Source organism: Narcine bancroftii, chromosome 1 (assembly GCF_036971445.1).
Source record: "Narcine bancroftii isolate sNarBan1 chromosome 1, sNarBan1.hap1, whole genome shotgun sequence".
Classification (NCBI taxonomy): Eukaryota; Metazoa; Chordata; class Chondrichthyes; order Torpediniformes; family Narcinidae; genus Narcine; species Narcine bancroftii.
Window position 1 is genome coordinate 12,171,401 of NC_091469.1, and position 22,316 is coordinate 12,193,716.

The window sequence follows — 22,316 nt, forward strand, 5'->3', positions numbered from 1 at the left end:
AATGGAAAAAGTGGAATGTTCTTTTGTAGATTGGGGGATTCAAAAAAGATTTAATGAAGAAGATTGATTCGTAGGAAAATCAAAGCTGAAGGAATAATGTGAAAATAGTTGGTCTTCCAGAAGACATTGAAGGTGCCAACCCTATAAATTTTTTTAAGTACTGGATCCCAGAGGTGCTGGATAAAGAGCTTTTTCCTGAAGGCTTGGACTGGATAGAGCTCACAGAGCTCTGAGAAGAAAACTCTTCTTTGGCTTGGCTTCGCGGACGAAGATTTATGGAGGGGTAATGTCCACATCAGCTGCAGGCTCGTTTGTGGCTGACAAGTCCAATGCGGGACAGGCAGACACGGTTGCAGGGGAAAATTGGTGGGTTGGGTGTTGGGTTTTTCCTCCTTTGTCTTTTGTCAGTGAGGTGGGCTCTGCGGTCTTCTTCAAAGGAGGTTGCTGCCCGCCGAACTGTGAGGCACCAAGATGCACGGTTTGAGGCGATATCAGCCCACTGGCGGTGGTCAATGTGGCAGGCACCAAGAGATTTCTTTAGGCAGTCCTTGTACCTCTTCTTTGGTGCACCTCTGTCACGGTGGCCAGTGGAGAGCTCGCCATATAACACGATCTTGAGAAGGCGATGGTCCTCCATTCTGGAGACGTGACCTACCCAGCGCAGTTAGATCTTCAGCAGCGTGGATTCAATGCTGTTGGCCTCTGCCATCTCGAGTACTTCGATGTTAGGGATGAAGTCGCTCCAATGAATGTTGAGGATGGAGCGGAGACAACACTGGTCGAAGCGTTCTAGGAGCCATAGGCGATGCTGGTAGAGGACCCATGATTCGGAGCTGAACAGGAATGTGGGTATACGCTAATCTTTGTGAGGTTTTTCAGTTGATTGTTTTTCCAGACTCTTTTGTGTAGTCTTCCAAAGGTGCTATTTGCCTTGGCGAGTCTGTTGTCTATCTCGTTGTCAATCCTTGCATCCGATGAAATGGTGCAGCCAAGATAGGTAAACTGGTTGACCGTTTTGAGTTTTGGGTGCCCGATGGAGATGTGGGGGGGCTGGTAGTCATGGTGGGGAGCTGGTTGATGGAAGACCTCAGTTTTCTTCAGGCTGACTTCCAGGCCAAACATTTTGGCAGTTTCCGCAAAACAGGACGTGAAGCGCTGAAGAGCTGGCTCTGAATGGGCAACTAAAGCGGCATCGTCTGCAAAGAGTATTTCACGGACAAGTTGCTCTTGTGTCTTGGTGTGAGCTTGCAGGCGCCTCAGATTGAAGAGACTGCCATCTGTGGGGTACCGGATGTAAACAGCGTCTTCATTGTTGAGGTCTTTCATGACTTGTTTCAGCATCATGCTGAAGAAGATTGAAAAGAAGGTTGGTGCGAGAACGCAGCCTTGCTTCACGCCATTGTTAATGGAGATGGGTTCAGAGACCTCATTGCTGTATCTGACCCGACCTTGTTGATTTTCGTGCAGTTGGATAACCATGTTGAGGAACTTTGGGGGGCATCCGAGGCGCTCTAGTATTTGCCAAAGCCCTTTCCTGCTCACGGAGTCGAAGGCTTTGGTGAGGTCAACAAAGGTGATGTAGAGTCCTTTGTTTTGTTCTCTGCACTTTTCTTGGAGCTGTCTGAGGGCAAAGACCATGTCAGTAGTTCCTCTGTTTGCGTGAAAGCCGCACTGTGATTCTGGGAGAACATTCTCGGTGACACTAGGTATTAATCTATTTAGGAGAATCCTAGCGAAGATTTTGCCTGCAATGGAGATTTTACGTATGGCAGTACAGAACGCACGGCAGAATCAGTCTCCATTAATGGTTCAAAATAACAGAGTGTTCTTGAATGCCGATTTGAGCCAAGAGGTTATTAGAAGACGACGAGAATTTAATATGGCCAAAGTTGTTTTTTGGCAAAAAGGCTACAAGTTTGCTTTTCGTTATCCTCCAATTTTGAAGTTTTTTTATGGAAATTTTCAAACTCAATTTTTTGATGCTTTGGTTTTTGCTAACTGTTTGCTGGAATGCGAAGAAATGTGCGTTCTCCTCCGATGTTTCCTAATAGGAGGGTAAATGAAAATGGACATGCGAAGGGAAAGAACGGAAAGAAAGAAGAGTTGACACAAAGTTTTCTTGATGTTGAAGATCCGGAGCAGTCGTTGGGCTTGGAATCATTGGACTGAATATATGGACTATATTTTATTGTGTTTAATTAAATAATAAATATGTATCTGGCTGGGGGGGGATGGATGACACTGAATACTTTGATAGTCATCTGCCGCTAGTGGGTTTACCACACCCAGATTTTTAGTATTTTTGTATTTTTCTGGGTTTTTTTTGGAAGAATTATAGAGGGGAGCATTATTTTATAGTGTGTAAATATATTAGTAGTAAAAAAGATGTCTAAATTGAATTTTGTGACTTTTAATATTCAGGGATTAAATAATCCAATTAAGAGAAAGAATATTGGCTTATATTTAAAAAATGAAAATTTATATTGCTTTTTTACAAGAAACACATTTGACTGAAAAAGTACATTTGAAATTGAAAAGAGATTGGGTTGGTGATGTTTTTTCTTGTTTTAATTCTAAGGCAAGAGGAGTAGCGATTTTGATTCATAAAAATTTACCATTTAAATTGGAATCTTCAGAGGGGTATGCTGGCAGAGTATTAAGAGTGAACTGTAAAATTTTTGCTGAATCTTTATGCCCCTAATATAGATGATGAGCGATTTATTTCAGAAGCTTTTCTATTGTTAATTCATGCTAATGAAAATGTCTTAGTTGGTGGTGATTTTAATTGTGTTTTGGAGCCTTTATTGGATAGAAATCCAAAAAGTATAAGGAAATCAGTACAAATTAATGTGTCAATTAAAGATTTAAATTTGGTGGATATTTGGAGAAAAGTTAATCCTACAGAGAAAGAATTTTCTTTTTATTCTTCATGAAATGATTCATTTTCTAGAATTGATTTATTTTTGGTTTCAGCGCATTTACAAGGTAGAGTATTAAGAGCTGAATATAAAAGTAGAGTTATATCAGATCATTCATTATTACTTTTTTCTTGTGAAAGTTCGGAGGTAGTACGTTCGTCATTTAGATGGAGGTTTAATGCAATGTTATTGAAAAAACCAGAGTTTGTTACTTTTGTTAAAGAACATAGCTCTTTATTTTTGACCAAGAATGTTAATTCTGTGGATAGTCATTTTGTAATATGGGATGCTTTAAAAGCTTATTTGAGGGGGCAGATTATTAATTATTCTACGAAAGTTAAGAAACAATATATGGCAGAAAGTTTAGAGTTAGAAAATAAGATTGCTGAGTTAGAGAAAGATTTTCATAAAGATGTATCAGAAGATTTAAAAAAGTCACATTAGTGAGGTTGAAATTACATTATAATACTTTACAAACTTAACAGTTTGAGCGCTTAATTAATCAATCTAAACAATGTTATTATGAATTGGGGGAAAGAGCTCATAAGGTACTTGCTTGGCAATTGAAAGCTGAACAAACATCTTGGACTATTAATGCTGTTAAGAAGAATTCAAAAGTTACTTATAAACCTCAGGAAATTAATGACCAGTTTTATTCATTTTATTTAAAATTATGTACTTCTGAGGAGAAACAGGATAATGGTTCTATTGACTCTTACTTATCTAAATTAAAGTTACCGGTATTAGATGGAAATGAGGTTTAGGAATTGGAATCTTCATTTATGGATTTTTAAATTAAGGAAGCTATTCAGGAAATGCCTAATGGAAAGTCCCCAGGGGATGATGGATTCCCTGTGGAACTTTATAAATTTTTTTATGATGATTTCTCTAATGTATTTGGAGAAGTGCTGAATCAAGTTACTGAAGATCAGAAGTTACCAGAATCATGTTCAAGTGCTTTAATAACTGACATTCCAAAAAAAAGATAGAGATCCATTAAAAGTGTCTTCATATAGACCTATTTCTTTAAATGTAGATTATAAAATTATAGCGAAAGTAGACTTGCTAAATATTAACCTAAATTGGTACATATTGATCAAACAGGTTTTATTAAGAATAGAAATGCATCAGACAATATATTTCAATTAATTACTTTGGTCAACGCATATCGAAAGCAACCTAACCATCCTATGGTGGTTGCATTAGATGGAGAAAAAGCTTTTGATAGGGTTGAGTGGGATTTTTTATTTAAAGTGTTAGAGAAATTTAAATTCGGCCCTTCTTTTATTGGTTGGGTTAAGGCTTTATATACAAACCCAATTGCTAGGGTGGTGACAAATGGACAGATTTCTTTATCATTTAAATAGAATTGTTCAACTCGACAGGGCTGCCTGTTGTCACCAGCCTTATTTGTGTTGGTTATTGAACTGTTAGCTCAGGCTATTAGACAAAATGAAGAAATTGGAGGGATGAGGGTTAAGAATGAAGAATATAAAATTAACTCATTTGTGGATGATGTGTTGGTATATTTGACAGAACTGGAACGGTCGTTGAAACAGTTGCAAGAGTTTTTGCTGAAATTTGGAGAATTATCGGGATATAAAGTTAATTGGGATAAAATTAAATTTTACCAGTTGGAGTGAAAGATTATTCTGAATTTAAAACTGTTACAAAATTAAGGTGGACAAGTAAAATTAAATATTTAGGTGTGTCTATGGATACGAATTATCAATCATTATATCTATTAAATTATGTACCTATATTAAGATGGATTAAAGCAGATTTGATTAAGTGGAAAGATCTTCCATTAACTTTGATTGGTCGGGTTAATTGTATTAAAATGAATATTTTTCCTCAAATTCAATATTTATTCCAGTCACTACCTTGTTTACTTTATAAGGGTTTTTTTTCAAGATTTGAATAAAGCAGTGCAAGAATTTTTATGGAAAGGTAAATTAGCTCGAGTGGCGTTGCATAGACTTACATGGAAGTATACATTGGGGGGACTACAATTACCACATTTTCAAAACTATTATGAAGCGGCCCAGTTGAAGTTTATTAGTAAATTGATGGATTTAGATCAGCCTTCCAGCTGGGCTAAAGTGGAGATGGCCTGTATTTCTAGGGTTGAAATACATGAATTTATATTTTGTTGGAATTTGATTTTGTTACAGCAATATGATATGCCGATATTGAAACATTTGTTAAAGATTTAGTTAAAAAAAATGGGTATTAGGGTCAAAAGATAAATTATCAATTTTAACTCCATTATAAAATAATCAGCTTATTCCTTTTTCAATGTTTAATAATTATTTAAAGATTTGGGATTTAAAGGTATAAAGAAAATGCAAGATTGTTTTGTAGAGGGGCAATTTCTTTCTTTTAATCAATTGAGAGAAAGATTTGATATACCTGTTTGCGTATTATCAACTTAGAGCTTTGATAAAAGTTAATTATGGTAGAGAGATGATTTTACTACTTTGTTGAGATTTGAATCTTTGATTTCCTCTATACTAAAAAAAGGTTATATTTCAGGTATGTACAATTTGTTACAAGATAGTATCGATAAGACAGATTGGAAGAAATCTAAACTTAAATGGGAGAGTGATTTAGTATTTATTTTTCCCGAAGATGATTGGGCGAATATGTGTCAGGACAATGTAATTAAATTGACTAATGTAAGATATGGAGTGGTTAATTATAATTTTTTACGTCAATTATATTTGACCCTGGAAAAGCTAAAAAAAAATATGGGTGAAGTAATTCGGATTCTTGTTTTAGATGTGGCTCATGTATTGGAACTTTTTTACATGCTGTTTGGACGTGTTAAAGTTAGATCCAATGATTTTTTTGTTGGGAAATTTATATTCGTTAAGGGGAATGAGATTGGATAAAATTCAAATTGCTTTTGTATGTTTGGTGTTATCAGTAGCGTGTAAATGTGTTGCTAGTCCCTGGAAAGATGATACTGAGATTAATATATCACGTTGGTATAATGAATTGAAAGCATGTATTGTTATGGAAAAAATTATTTATAATTTACATGATAATTATTCTTTTTTTGTTAGTAAGTGGTCTCCTTATTTGAAATATATGAATTTAGATATACTTTGAAATGTTATTAACATTTATAATATTTTCTTTTTATATATATAATCTATATATTTCTTTGCTCCCCTTAAGGGCTGTAGGGGTGGGAGGGTGGGATGGGTGTTAATGCAAGATCTTTTTTTTAATTATTTCTATTCTGTATGTCATGTTTATTATTATCTTTCAAATAAAGTTTGAAAAAAAAAGGGTTTATTTAGTTTAAACAATCTCCTCCAGTTTGCCATTGTGAAGGTAATATGGTTTGCCAATTCATTTGTAGTCGCTGTTTTCCTTCAGTTTGTAGTCTTTCCCAAGGTCTATGCCAATGAGAAGGTATATAGTTTTGTAATGTTACCAGATATGCCTGTTACTTGTAAATTTTTTATATATACTTCAACTTCTGCACAGAAGACAGAACCATAACTAGGAAATCACATGCCAAAAATATCTACCCAATTAACTGGATGCCTTGACTGAAAGTGAGTCTGGGAAAATGGTACCTGAGCAGAAATTATGGTGGATAGTCATTTGAAACAAATTTAAAATTACCCTGTGTGGGATAGAAATGGGGATTTTGAGATGGCCGATTCATATTAAATGAATTTCCCATAAAACACGCTGTCAATTTTATTTCCTTTTTAATTGTTTAACATTGTGTAAATTTGTTTATGCTTTATTAATATATTAATTCAGTGAATAAAGTGAACTGTTGCAAAATGAGAGAGGCAGGACATTTATATGGCATTCAGAAGAACAGAGACCCAGATTTCATTACCTTGAAGTTGCTTCGACAGGGCACCTCATTGAACAAATGCATGTGATACTGATGTGGCAACAAAGTTCAAATACCTCTTTATATTGCTGAGTGAACTATGCACTTAGTCCCTTCACATCCATAACCTGCATGCATATTTTGTGACTTAAAGGGAATACATGATTCATTCTTGACTTAATGTTGCAGAACTCAGGATACATTGCGTAAAGTTTCAGAATTTTTCTTTAAATAAAGTATTGCAAATTATTTTTCAAATCATAATGAAATTATAAGTTCCCTCTTCTTTATCCTTTTAATTTGCCACTCCATTATACTCATATTGAATATTACAGACATTTCAAGAATAAAACCCCTTGACTGTATATAACCATAACCCTCTCATTGGCTGCTCTTCTTTAACTCTTTAAGAGTTGACACAAAACACAATGGGTTGAATAATCTTGTGTGCTGTAATGTCAAGTGCTATTTGCATTGAGTACAAGGATTGGGATGTCATGTTTCAACTGTCCACAGTATTAATTATGATATGGAATATTGTGTACTTTCTGGACACTACAATTAGGAGGGGTATGGTAGTATTAAAAAGAGTGTAGAAGAGATTCACCAGGATGTTGTCAAGATTAAAAGGCTGTAGGAACAAGGAGAAATTGGATAGCCTGGGTTTATTCTCGCTGGAATGTAGGAGGCTGAGGGAGAACCTTTTAAATTTTAAATTTAGACATATGGCATGGTAACAGGCCCTTTCAGCCCACAAGTCCATGCTGCCCAATTGCAATCAACTGACCTACAACCTCTGGTATGTTTTGAATGGTGGGAAGAAACCGAACCACCCAGAGGAAACCCATGCGGTCATCTATTTTTTGCAGAAAATGGTAAGTGGAATACTTTTTAAATGCTGAGAGATGGAAAAAATTGTGGGTGTTCATTGGGGCCAGGATGTCCTAAAACAAGTCCTGATAATTGGGAAGCTATAAGAAGAAATTAGGAAGGTGGGTGGTATATTGGCCTTTCATGCATGAAGGTTAGAGTACAACAATATTGAACTTCAGTAGGTTTGATGGAACTATTTTTGCCTATCGAGTTCAGGTCTGGACTTCCTACCTTTGGAGTGATATATTGTACTTGTAATAGAGTGAGTATAGCGAAAGTTCACCAGAGTGCTTCCTGGACATTGGTAGTACAGCTTTACACTTATTTCTCATGCATTAAAAAATGTGTATCTTTCGTGTTGACCATGCATTAATTTACTTTTCTGCAAAATACCTTCCTTGGCTACAAACAGCTCCTAACTTGCTGCTTCTCAGTCACATTATCTGTTGATAGCTACCCATGATCTTAATCAATAGCATTACAAGTTGAGGTGTCTCTGTGTTGTTAGGTGCAGATGTGGTGCCTTTCAAAGTAATTTTATGTCACAGTAAACAGTCATTGTAAAGGTCTCCTTTTATTGTGATTGACAATAAATCACCTAAATGGTTTTGATTAACTCCATTTAGCCTCTTTACTATTCAAGTATGTACTATGTATTAATATTTCTTTTGAGCCGTTGTTACTGTGTCGAAAATCGTTACTCTTTACCAGTTTAGGGTAGCCATAGGAACTGTCTCGAATTCTGCTTATTTGAAGCTTCATTTCTGTAATTAAGGAGGTTAGTATATTATATGCTGGTTTGATCTTCACTTTCTCTGATATTTTACTCTTCTCTCTGGTAAAGCCTTGACTAAAGATGAATATGAACGAGGGCAACATTTGACTGGTGTGGACTTATTTTCAGTAATTGATGTTGATATTGTTTTGAGAAAACTTTTCCACAATCGGTTAATAACCTGGGTTTGGATTAACTGGATATTGCATTATGTATGCTCCAATGTCTCAGCACACTTTATTTTCATGATGAATTATTTGTTTGCTCTTGACGTTTCTTTCATTTTATTATGAATGTTCATATCATTTGGATTGCTCTTCCATGTTAATGACATTAGAGGTGGGAATGTTTAAACATACAAACCCTAGAGGTTTATCAGAATTAATTAGCTGAAATTAGGGGTTGGGAACATTTTCTTTGTCCCCGTGCCCTGTGCTGGTTTTTGATCTTGTTAAACCGATCTGTAATTTTATCCCTATCTGTTCAATATTTCCGATGTATTCACTTTCAACAGAGAACATTCATGCTATCTTGATCAACCAGTGGGTCAGCTTTTCAGGGTAGAGTGGTTTTCCTTGCTAATTATTCATGGCTTTCCTCTGACATGAACTGGGCAAATGTTTAATGCAAAAGGTGGTTGCATCAGAATATTAAACAAGAAATGTCTGCTATTAATGAGGAAATTGTTTCATCTTAGTTGTCTTCTAATATACAAAACCAAAATGTAAAATGGATTTGAAAATAACATCTTTGAAAAGGAAGCTTTGAACTTTATAGCCTTAAATTGAGCCAGCCTTTCATTTCACCTACTGCCTCAGACTTGAGTGACAAAAATAGCTTCAGCTGTAGACCTTGCTTTTTTTTCTATTGAATAAAAGGATAAATAATTAATATTTCTGCAATGGGCACCTGTTGTTCTGCCACTTAAAAGATCAGTGCTTTAAAAGTTACTTTTCCATATTGCACATCAGAAAAGATCTTGAAATTTGGAGATTTCAACTTGTTAGAATTCTCATTTTGGTGCAATTACCAACAAATGTTCTTTAAATTTTAACGTATTCAAATGGATTATTTCAGGAGGGCATTTCGTTACTGCAGAGATTTTAAAACATAGTTTCATTCAATGATTGGATGAATACTTGGACCCTTGATGTGGAAATAACTCATCTGATTTAACAAACTGACTGCTTTACTTTTTATTATAGAGGAAATCCAAGAGTCAAGGTAGCTACTGGTTACAAAGAGGAACAATGTGCTCCATCCATAACTGTAGAGATGAAGAAGGTGCTAGATTTCCAAGCACCAATCACCAGGTAAGCATTAGTCCACTATTGCTCACTGCTCTACATATTTTTTTAAAATACCTCTTCATGATGCATGAAAGATTTTCAATTTGAAAACTACCTCCAAGACTAGAGTTTAGTTTTATCAGTTGTAATGCTGCACAGTTCACTGACTTAAGTTAATTATGTTTTGAAAAACATATTATGGATATAGCCACAATATTGTGTGAGATTGAAATTTTGCCTGTGAATTAATGTGGATTACAGTACAGTACAGTACTGGATTCTTTTGACATATTGAAAGTTGTCTGAGGACAATTTTGAACTTGAATTATACAGCTGCTTGTAATTACGAAACAAATCAGCCAAACAATTCCTTTTCAATGAATATTTCATAATTGTTCTTGATTTTATCATTCTATTATTTGTACATTTATAGCTGACCATAATCAAAAGATTCATGCTGCTCCTTGGTATTTTTAAAAATATATCAGACCATTTTGGCATAGGATGTTCTGTTTGTATTTTATTTGTGGAATTTTGTTGCATGTTTGCCATCACAAATATTATTTTCATTGTAATGTGGGAAAATTACTCAAAAACTTGATATGCTGCAATTTTTTTCTTTATTAGTTTCTACATGACATTAGTTTTTTTTGTTAGAGTAATATGTGAGTGGGCTTTGTATTATTTTTATAATGCAAGTGAAGAACTTCAATGTATTGGTGTGACATCAGCCTATGAGCTAGAAATATACTTAGCTGTTTCAGTTAGGTTTGCCTTCATGTAAGTTATGTCTTTGAATAGGATCTTTGATACAATAGAATGTAATTCCTTTTGTAATATTTATGTTAATTGTAATGTTTGATTATGTTAATTGGTTGTCATATTTGGGAGTTTCAAGAGATTTCCATGTACTTTTCAAGTCATTTCAGGTTTGTTCGCAAAGACAATCTTTATCCTTCTTTCAGTAGATTTCCTTTGCATAATAGAGATTCGCCAACAACTTTGATCCTCTAGAGCAGGGGTGTCAAACTCAAATTCACAGAGGGCCAAAATTAAAAACTTGGACTAAGTCGTGGGCCAAACTAAATATTTATTGAAAATTTTCAACAACATCTGCATGTTTTCTCTTCTTTCAACATATGTAATGTTAAATTTTTCTTATTAAAATAAATGTTTAATAATAGTTTTGGTTAAACTCTTTCCAGAAGAAACATTAACAAATGAGAAATAAAATATTCAATAAATAATATTTCTCTATAGCCTTTAAGCTCCTTTTAAATATATTTTTTTTCACAAGCCAACAAGTCAAAAAAAATAACAACTTGCTTCAATGAAAATCCAATCTTTCAACTATGAAGAGTCCAAAGTTAACCAAAGAAAATATTAATCCAAGCTTAGCTTGCTACACTGTGATTTACTCTGATGCACCTGAGTCTAAACCAGATACTTGGCATCTCTTCTTAGATGCAAGTTCATCAAACTCTGGGGTCAGAGTTTTCCTCCCACCTGTCTTGAAAGGTCCTGTTTTCTGTCTTTCGTTTGGCCATTTTCTATAAGGGGTTTATTACATGTGAGTTGGGCGACAGGTCGCAGATGCTAATGGAAGTAAAGAGAGGAGGTGGGGGCGATTAGCGGGCTGACGGGCTGGTGCCAATGCATTTGCAAAGCATTCTGGGATTTGTAGTATTAGCTGTGCATGCGCTATACTGGCGCGGCGGCCAGCGGGCCAGCTCTAATACATATTTGATATGATCTTGCGGGCCAAATATAATTATATCACGGGCCAAATTTGGCCCGCAGGCCTGAGTTTGAGTGTGGCCTAGAGCAATCTACCAAAAAGTCCAAATCAAAATCCCAGAAAATGCTGCACATATACTAGAGGTCAGGCAGAACAGTATTGGAGAAAAGAAAAACAGTCAACATTTCATCTTTCTTTTTCCATAGGCACTGCCTGATCTGTTGAATGTTTACAGCATTTTCTATTTTTATTTCAAATAACTAGGTACAGTAGAAGTCTTAAAATCTGGACTGCTCTGGATATTGGGTGGGCTAGATTTTTAGTGTTTTCAGATTCTTGGGCAGTACTTTTAAAATTAAAATTTAAGGAGGAATAAAGAGACAAACAGGTAAATTTTGCTATTTTATTCATTAGCAAATACAGAATGCTTCATTTATCAAAATGAGCAGTTTTAAAGAAAAATAAAGTCAACACTTGACAAAACTGTAAGCATAATTTTTTTCACTATAAAAAGACCATATAATCCTTGACATTATGTTTAAAAAATGAACATTGTAAAAGAAAAATACAAGAACAGAAGCAGGCCACGAGCCCCATCGAGTCTGTACCGTGACTCTACACTAAGCTAAACTATGCTCACACCTAGTTCCAATTTCCAGCCTATTCCCCATATCCCTTACTAATAAGATACTTATCCATTTCCTGTTTAAATACTCCCCAGTGATCTGGCCTCCACTGCTTTGTGCGGCAATGAGTCCCACAGATCCATGACCCTCTGACTAAAGAAATTCTTCCTCCTCTCTGTTTTAATTGGATAACTTCTAATTTTAAGACTATGATCCCTTATCCTCGATTCACCCATCAAGGGAAACATCCGCATTCACTCTGTCAAAACCTTTCAATATTCGAAATGTCTCTATGAGTTCCCCCCCCCCCCCTCATTCTCCTATACTCCAACGAATACAACCCAGGAGCTGCCAAACGCTCCTCATACACTAGCCCTTGCATTCCAGGAATCATCCTAGTAAATCTCCTCTGCACCCTCTCCAACAACATCACATCCATTCTAAGATAAGGGGCCCAAAACTACACAGTACTCCAAATGGGGTCTCACCAGTGCCCGATAGAGTTTCATTAACACCTCTCTACTCTTATACACTATTCCTCCTCTTGAAATTAATGTAAGCATAGCATTCACCTTCTTCACTACCAGTATTAAGCATGGTCGCATGTAGCCGCTGTGCACCTGTGGCACTTATGCACACAGGCACACAAAAGCCCACTAAACTTAATATAGTTTGAGAGTTTTCTAAATGTCCAGATTCTCAGGTGATCCGGATTTCTGGCATCTGGATTTTTGGACTTCTACTGAAATGTGATCTCAGAATTGTTGACAATGGGACAGCCTTTTTCATTGAACAAACTACCATGCAAATTATCCTGCTTTCCTAGAAATAAATAGAATCTTTACATTTGACTGGAGCAAAATAGCATTGAATTATTAATCAGCTAAAAGAAAATATCTGTAACAGTTAATACTGCCCATGCTATTACTTTCTTCCTTTAGAATTAATATTTTAATTTATTTCTAAATTTATGAAAATTTATAACATCTGTTCCAACAATTTGTCCATGTTTTAAGCATTCTTTGCATGAAGGCATTATGTTGTTAAGTACTAATATCTGTATTGTCTACAGGCAGCAATCAATTTCAAAGAATTTAATGCAGAAATATCAATTACAAATTGTTATTAAGAATATTTAGAATTGGATTACATTGTTTGGCTGATGATAAACATTGGTAATTTTTTCTTTGAAGCTTTAATCCAATGCAATAAAATCAAATATGATATAAAATGCAATATTTTCCTTCTTCCCAGTTTGCAGTCAATGCAGGATGATTTAGTCATTGCTACCAGTGATGGGATGCTCCATCTTATTCATTGGGATGGTTTAACAAATGGAAGGAAAGCCATTAATCTTTGTTCAGTTCCATTCTCTATAGACCTCCAATCATCACGAGGTGAGATGTTCACATTTTTAAGCTGATTGGTTGAATGATGGAGCATAGATGAGAAAAATTGTTTTTGAACCAGAGGCTGACAGAGATCTGAAACCCATTGCCTGAATGAGTGTCTGAAGAATAATCCTTCATCACATTTAAAAGCTACTTCGAGTTGTAACCAGTAGGTCTACTGACCTAGTGCTGAAAACATTGCTGCACTTTTTCAACTGGTGTATGTGATTAGTGAAATGGACTCCTGTGATGTAAATTTATTTATGATAAAAGTAAGGTAAAATATCCAGTATAGAAATCCAAAAGCTTTTATGTTTTCAGACACTGAAATAGTTGCACCTCCTCCTATTTTGCATGCTTTGTACAGCTTGTTCTCTCAGCAATCAGATCCTTACACCACCATTCTTAGTTTCTGCATTGATCACTCAAGGCCTGATTGTCTAAGGAGACATCCACTCACCAACCAGTTGCCTATTCAGAGAGGGTTAATAACCTTTGAGAAACTGCGCACCACTCACCAATTCATTGGCATGTGGGGAGGTCATGTGACCTTAGTGCATGCTCAAAAGGTTAGTGTGATCACATCCCTCTCCCAAAAAGACATTTTTTCAACCTCACAGGCAAAACAATGTACCTCTATTTCCCTTATAAATGTTTTGTGGAAATCAAAAATTTCCAAGGTTAATCAACACAAGTATTTATTTTTGACTGTTTGGGTTCATGGAATCTGAAGACTGAAACAAATTTAAGATGAGACAAAATAGCTGACAAGAATTGCACATAAACACACAGGGAATGGAGAAGTATGGATCACATGCAGGCAGCTGAGATTAGTTTAGTTTAGCATCATGGTCAGCACAGAAATCACGAGCCAAAGGCCTGTTCCTGTATTATGTTCTCGGTAAGTTAAAGCATGTATCCTCAGAGTTCATTGTGAACAAGGAATTTGCTTTTTTATATAGAACAAGCTTTAAATTACAATTTATCTCTAAAGAATTTTAACACCATATGTTCTTCAGAGGTTTATGAGAGAAAGACAACAGGTTCTGACATGCAAGTTTCTTCATGAAAGAATTTAGAGGCAGATAAAATATCACCACAGTGCATTTCAGTGGAAATTTATTTTGCTTTATAATTTTTATTGTTTGATTGCATTATACAGTTCAGAAATGTTTAACTTTGTTATTCTGTTATTGAGATAAATTAATGGAAAAGAGGTATGATAATCTCTGTCCTCAACTAAGGATTTTGGACCACCATGATATGTGGAATCATCCTTGGCATCCTAGAGCTTCATATATTACTTCTTGATCTCAGGTTCCACCAGCCCCCTCCTCCCCTCTTTTACAGAATTTCAGAGACAGTTATCTCCAAATGCCCCCATAAAAGCACAGGACCTGCAATACATGATCCAACCTGACCCACTTTATTCCCACCATCCTTGGACAATATTTGATAAATAAGGTAGGCCGTGGGTAAGGCTCTTTCCTTGCATAGACAAAATGTCTCTATTTAATCAGATATAATTTAATCCAATAATTTTACAATACTCAAGGAATTTTGTATTTGCTTGTGTATGTATAGAAATACAGCAATTCCTAGTGCAGAGCAATGCTGGCAGTTTGACATATCCCCACACAATCCAAGTCTGCATTTCATGTTCCACAGATGATTTATTTTGTTTTTACTTACTAAATTTTTCCTTGGTTAGTTCATGTTCTGTAGCCATATAGCACAAGTATATTATGCTTGTAAATTCTGGTATAAGTCTTGTAGCATTTAGTGATACCAGAATTTTTTTCCTGACAGGCCCTTCATTAGATTTTGAGTTTGTATGCATCCAAGATATGGAATACTGTGCAACCCTTGATGGTTTTGCTGTGGTTTTTGATGATGGCCGGATTGGTTTCATTACTCCTGTTTCGAATAAACTTGCAGCTGAGGTAAATAAGCTTTTGTTTATATAATTTTGTATATCATGATCATTTTTATGGAATTTTTAGCAGCAATTTTATTATTGAGTTTAAATGCATTTCAACAGATATTTAGGGTATAATGCAGACTTGTACTTTTCTCTCCACCTTGTCATGTAGTTTCTTTGGAAAACGTGGGCTACACTTTCCTAGGCATACAACAAATGAGTTACACCGTCGCTTAAAGCCCTTTCCTTACATGGAGAAACAGTGTCTCTTATTTGATGAGGCACAATTTAATTCAGTAAAATAATTTTGGTAATATCTGTGGGATTTGCATGCGGAGCCCCACATTCTGCATAATTGAACAAATCTCTGAGGAAGAAATGGAGCCTTGCAATTAGAATGTTCTACATCACAAATGTTAATTTTGGGCATAAATGTTGTTTACATTAATGAAGCCATGATGTAAAAGATGTGTTTTTGACATACCAAAGCACCCCAAGCTACTTCAGACCAATGCTGTGGTTGAGTCCTTTAAAGAGATATTTAGGCATTTGACATTAGATTTTGAAGAGCATTTCAAAATAGGAAGGTGACTTAGTGATGAAGTGCAAATGATAGAATATAATGTTTTAGTTTCAAGCCCAACCTTGATATTTGAGTCAAATACCACATTTGTATTTTCCCTTTCTTCTGTCTGAAATTATCCATGGCAATCTTGACAAAGAACTCTGTAATTTGGCACACATCTTGCATCTTCATTTTCACAAGCATAAATTAAGGAAGAAATTGTGTGGGTTACCGTATATGGAATTACTTGTGGAATATCGTGTTATTCGTGAGAGGAATGTGGATTAGAAACTGTTTAACATGATACTGAGTTTTACATCACCATGTATGGAAGAAGGATATAGATGACCACCCTGGTGCACATTTCTATAACCATTTCAGATTATAGCAATGCGGCCTTACTGTATTTACAAAACACTACTCAAAAATTGAAATAAGAAATAAAATATGCTCATGTAAAATTTGTGGGGATTAAAAAAAGTAAACAAAATGAATAACAAATGTCACCTTTTATTTTTGTCACTCAGTACTGTGGAGCAATAAGATTTGGATAAGATATCACCAACTCAAATGAATTGGGAGTCACAGCAGTGTTTCCACCTTTGCCAAGCCATATCCAGTCTGAGGACACACAAACTACCATCTCAGAGAGCAGTAATGCCACCCTCTTCTTCTGAGTGGTATTTTCTCTGATATCCTGCATTGTGGGGTGGCTCGGTCACCATGGCAGCTGCTTAAAGTAATCCTTTGGCCTGTATGTCACCAGAGTTTAACTCGTGGCTTCCCTGAAGAACTCCACCATCTTTCTCCCCATGACCATGATCCTTAAAACATATCCATTTCCCTGATAACCTGACTTCCTAACCCCATTACCAATCCAGGAGTCTTGCACTTTATAGAAAATAGTTCAGATCCTCACTGGAGAGGACATGGCAAAGGAGGGACTCTGCTGCAATTGCCAACCCATTCAATGTGATGAAGTCATATCCAAATCCCTGCAATGTTGAGTGGCCAAAATTAAAAATTGACATTTGATGTTTTTTTCACACAAGTCTTGTCCATGCCCAGAGACTAATATTAGCCTCAGTTATTAAATAACAGTGGTCAGGCACTTTTTCATCACCAATAAATGGTTCAATACGAGAGGAAAGCATCCCTTAGGAATTAATCTCCATTTATTGTAGTACTAGAGATCCTTCTGACCACAAAGAAGGAGTCGGTGACTGTAGTTATAGGTGTTAAAGATCCTCCAACCACCAGAGGGAGTCTGGAACTAGTTTTATTGCAGCTCATTTGGATTCAATATATATGCCTCCAAACGGTACTAAGTGAGTTCTGCTTTAGCTAATAAATATAATTATTTTAAAAGAACTCAGTTTTCTTAATTACAATAAAAGAAACATCACATGGCACCAGGAGTTGAAGAAACACCAGGAGTGTGTATAAGTCATTATCAGCAGAGATGTGGAGAGTGTAAAGAACCGTGATGATGTAAGTTGGACTGGAAATTTCAACCACAAGTGGAGGTTGTTCAAACAAAGATTCATGCTGTACCTGCAAGCCATTGGACTCTAGCAGACCTGATGCATTGAAGATTGTACTGCTACCTATCATGGCAGGACCTCAAGCACTAGAGGCTTCAATGCATTTATTTTTGCTGAGGCAGAAGACCAGGGCAAGTTTGACAAAGTTATCAAGATGTTTGATGAATACTGTTCACCAAAGAAAAATGAAACTTTTGAGAGGTACGTGTTTTGCTCGCGCATGCAACTGCAGGGAGAGAGCTTTGATACATTTTTAATGGACTTGAAATTAAAAGCAAGAACGTGCAATTATCACTGCAAGATTCAATTATCCATGATCAAGTTGTGTTCGGAATTATTGATAAGTAAGTGAGAGAGGTTGCTGCGAGAGACAGAATTTACCTTAGGTGGAGCTGTGAAGATAACGTTACACCAGTCAGTTAGCTCTGGAGCATGCAAAAAAGTTCAGTGAGAGTGCAAAATCCAGTGAAAGCAAAGGCAGAGACGTAGCCAAAGTGTGTGTCCACACACATAAACAAAAAAATGAGATACAGGTACAGAATCCTTTATCTGAACATCTAAAATCCGGAAAGCTCCAAAATCCGGCAAGTGGCGAGAGACCGGGAGCATGAGTTGGGCAGGTGAGAGACTGGCAGTGCGAGTTGGGCGGGCGGGAGACCAGCAGCGCGAATCGGGTGGGTGAGGGGGGGAGACCGGCAGCATGAGTTAAACAGACGAGGGGGAGAGATCGACAGCGTGAGTCGGGCGGGCGAGGGGGTGAGACCAGCAGCACGAGTTGGGTGAGCAGGGGGGGGCGGTGGAGGGAAACCGACAGCGCAAGTCAGGCGGGCAGGAGACCAGCAGTGCGAGTCAGGCAGGTGAGTGGGGGAGACTGGCAGCAAGTCGGGTGGGTGGTAGGGGGAGATGGCAGCATGACTGGAAGGGGGTGGGGGTGGATACGGCAGCACAATTCGAGTGGGCTGACATCTGGCTTTCCGAAATTCGGGAAACACTGTCCCCCAAGGGTTCCAGATAAAGGATTGTGCACCTGTATAGGAAACAACAAAAAGATGGAGAAACATTCAAGTACAAATGATGTAATATTAAACATGGATCAGCTTATGGAAAAGTCTGTAATAAGTGCAATGGGCAGAATCATTATGCAAAACAATGCTTTTCCAAAGGGAAACAAAACAGAAGTGAAAGTGTGCACTCTATACTCACTATAGAAGAAACTGTTCTCAGTGACAGACTTTTTGTGGGCATGGTAGAGCAGAAAGATTCTAAACCAACAAATGCTGAACTGCCAAGTGTGAACAGAGTCGAGCAGGAAAAGTGGACTGTGTCATTACATACAAATATTCCATCCAAGCTGGACACAGAGGCAAAGGTAAATTTTATCTGTGAGCGTGACATCAGGGCAATGAAGATAAAACCATACATCTATCCAAATCCTGTACAGCTCAATGCCTACAATGAGCATCGACACAAAAGGTAAATGTAAACTCAAGGTGAAAGTTAAAGATAAAGAGCCCCACCTCAGGCTCGTAGTAATTCCAGGTGGACATGAATCACTGCTTGGTGATGACACATGTGAAAACTTAAGCCTAGTCAAGAGGGTGTACCACATTATCAGCGCCAATACACGGAATAGCGAAGAGGAAATACTGAATCAATTTCCAGATATCTTCAAGGGGTTTTGAGTTCCACCATTCACCTATAAGATACAGTTAAAGGAGGATACACAGTTAGTAGTATATGCCCTGAGATGCAATTAAAAGAAAAGTTCAAGCAGGAACGTGACTGAATAACATCACTAGGGGTCAGAAAGAAAGTGAAGGTCCCCACAGAATGGGTGAATTCAATGGTGTGTATCAAAAAGAACGGTGACCTCTGCGTGTGCTTGGACCCAAAAGACTTAAATGCCAATAGAAAGAGGGAACATTATCAGATTCCAACCAGTGATGAAATTACAAGTGGGATGACCTGTGCACTAAATTGGATGCTTCCCAGGGCCTTTGGCAAATAAAATTTCATGAAGATAGCACAAAATATTGTGCATTTAATACACTGTTTGGCTGATACTCCTGTCTGAGGATGTCTTTTGGAATTTCCTCATCTCCACAAGTGTTTCACAGGAAAATGGAGGCTGAGGTATGTGTGTACATGCATAACATGATCCTATGGGGATCCACGCAAGAACAACGCAACGAGAGGCTCATTAAAGTGCTGCAACACATCCAGAAGCATGGATTAAAGTTAAACAGAGAAAAATATCCTTTTTGTTTGAAGGAAATCACCTTTCTGGGAGATAAACTCACAGATGTGGAGCCAGATAAGAGCAAGGTGAAAGCAATTTTAAAGATGCCCAGACCCACTGACAAAAAAGGCATATTGAGAATTCTGGGAATGATTAGTTTTATTGGTAAATTCATACCAAAACTGTTTTTCAAAACTATTGTACTTAAGGAAGTTGTTACAAATGTGAATTCAAATGGACAGACAACCATGAGGAAGAATGGGGACAACTGAAGACCATTCTAACTACAGAACCAGTACATTTGACTTTCTTTGACACATCCAGGACAAAAATATCTACAGATGCTTCAGAGATGGAATAGGTGTTATACTACTTCAGCTGTGGGAGAAGATTGGCCAGTAATGTAAAGTCACCTTTATTTATTGTTCATACCATGCTCGCACGGTAAAGATGAGCTAGCGTTTCTCCAGGACCACGGAGCATATTTTACAAAAATATGTTAGAATAGGTTAAACACATTAAAATATTAAGATGTACGCAGTAAAAGTCCATGGTACGGTATATTCTGGAAATTCAGGAGCCTGATGGGTTGGGGGAAAAATTGTTGCCCAATCTTGAATTTAACAGCGTGAGCGCTTCGGTACCCCTTACCAGATGGCAGAAGGGAGAACAGTTTACATGAGGAGTGTGTGGAGTCCTTCACAATGTTTATTACCTTTCACCTGCATTGAGTGTGGTAGATGTCCTTCATGGTAGGAAGAGAGCCCCCAATGATCTTTTATGCTGACTTCACTATCCTCTGCAGGTTTTTGCGGTCTGAGGTGGTACAGCTTCCAAACCAGGCAGTGAAGCAGTTGCACAGTATGCTCTCAATACATCCCCTTTAAGAATGTAGTGAGGATGGAGGGTGGGAGATGAACTTTCCTCAGTCTTCCCAGGAAGTAGAAACTCTGCTACACTTTTTTGGCTACGGAGCTTGTGTTAAGGGCCCAGGTGAGATTCTTTGCCAAGTGAACTTTGCAAGGAACTTCATACTCTTGATGACCTCAATGGTAGAGCCGTCAATAGTCAGCAGAGCATGATACCCCTGGGCCCTCCTGATACAAGTTATTGGCTCTGCACCAGTCTGTTAGAGACTGCACCTTATCTCTGTATGCTGACTCATTGTTCTTACTGATTTGGCCCACCACGGTCATGTCATCAGTGAACTTGATGATGTGGTTCAAGCTGTGTTTAGCTGCACAGTCGTGGGTCAGCAATGGATTAAGCACGCAGCCCTGGGGGGCCCCATGGTCAATGTGGTGGTCTTGGCGGTGCTGTTAGTGATTCGGACTGCCTGAAGTCTCCCCAACAGGAAGTCCAGAATCCAATTGCTGACTGAAGTGTTTAGACCCAGCAGGCTCAACTTCCTTATTGAATGCATTGTATTTAATACACATCAAGGACAATTACAGTATCTGAATGTTAATATGCACAGATTGAGAAAGAGTGTCTAGTCTGGTCTATGAAATTGAGAAATTCCACAGTTATGTGTATGGCCTACCAACATTCGTGGCAGAAACAGACCACGAGCCATTAATAGCGATAACCAAGAAAAATCTCAGTGAAATGTCACTGAGAATCTAAAGACTGATATTGAAGCTACAATGTTATGACTTTGAATTGGTGTATACACCAAGGAAACTTGTTGGGTTAGCTGATGCATTATCCAGAGCAATGAGTGAAGCACACAATGAGAGTTCCATAGAAACAGATATGAATCTCCACGAGATCCTGATCACTGAATTGCTTCCTGTATCTGACATGAAATCCCAGCAGATCGCAGCTGAAACAGAAAAGGACAAATTTCTACAGAAGGTCCAGCATCTGAATGAAGGATGGCCTAGAAGTGAATGTCAGCCATACTACAACATCAGAGCTGAGCTGAGTGTTATTAATGGGCTTCTACTCAGACAGAGCAAAATTATCATTAATCAATCACTGTTTAAAGTGACCCATTTGTTGTTGTGAACAATAAATTGTTGATTGATTGACATTAATTAAAATTTAACATTTTACTTTTCAGGATTTTCACGGTGTTTGGGCCCAAGAGGTTACTGATGGTACTTGTGTGGCTATTAACAACAAGTACAAATTGATGGCATTTGGCTGTGCAAAGTAAGTCAATTTACCCTATTAGCATTAAAGTTTCAACTGTACATAATGCACTGCCAGGGATGAACAGTGCATACATTAGATTTTGCAATTACAAACCATTATTCTGTACAAAGGTGCCAAATTGGAAACTTTTCACTAACACAGAGAAGAAAAATTTCTGCAAGAATTTGAAACTCAAGATCATCATCAAAATAAAAAGATAATAGAATCAGCTTGAATGCTTAATCACAGGAATAATTGAAGCAGCAGCCTTTAATGGGAATTGGAAAATAATGAAAGGACATAGAATACGTAAAAGGCTATAATTTAACTTGTACTTTTAATGATTGTCTTATTTAATACTGAGAAAGGTTCCTTTCTCTCCTGTTTACGTGAAATGAGTGTTAAGAGCCACAATACATCTTTAATGAGCTTACAA

The 22,316-nt window shown here is 37.1% G+C and overlaps 1 protein-coding gene across 8 annotated transcripts in view; it reads left to right on the forward strand.

Moving 5' to 3' along the window:
• ric1 (RIC1 homolog, RAB6A GEF complex partner 1) overlaps positions 1-22,316 on the forward strand; it is a 197,324-nt gene that overhangs the window by 109,240 nt on the left and 65,768 nt on the right. For all 8 annotated transcript variants that reach the window (XM_069920737.1, XM_069920754.1, XM_069920745.1 and 5 more), the window contains 4 exons: positions 9,634-9,741; positions 13,336-13,478; positions 15,282-15,415; positions 21,807-21,898. In XM_069920737.1, the coding sequence (XP_069776838.1) occupies positions 9,634-9,741; positions 13,336-13,478; positions 15,282-15,415; positions 21,807-21,898 (477 nt within the window). The remainder of the gene's footprint in view (positions 1-9,633; positions 9,742-13,335; positions 13,479-15,281; positions 15,416-21,806; positions 21,899-22,316) is intronic.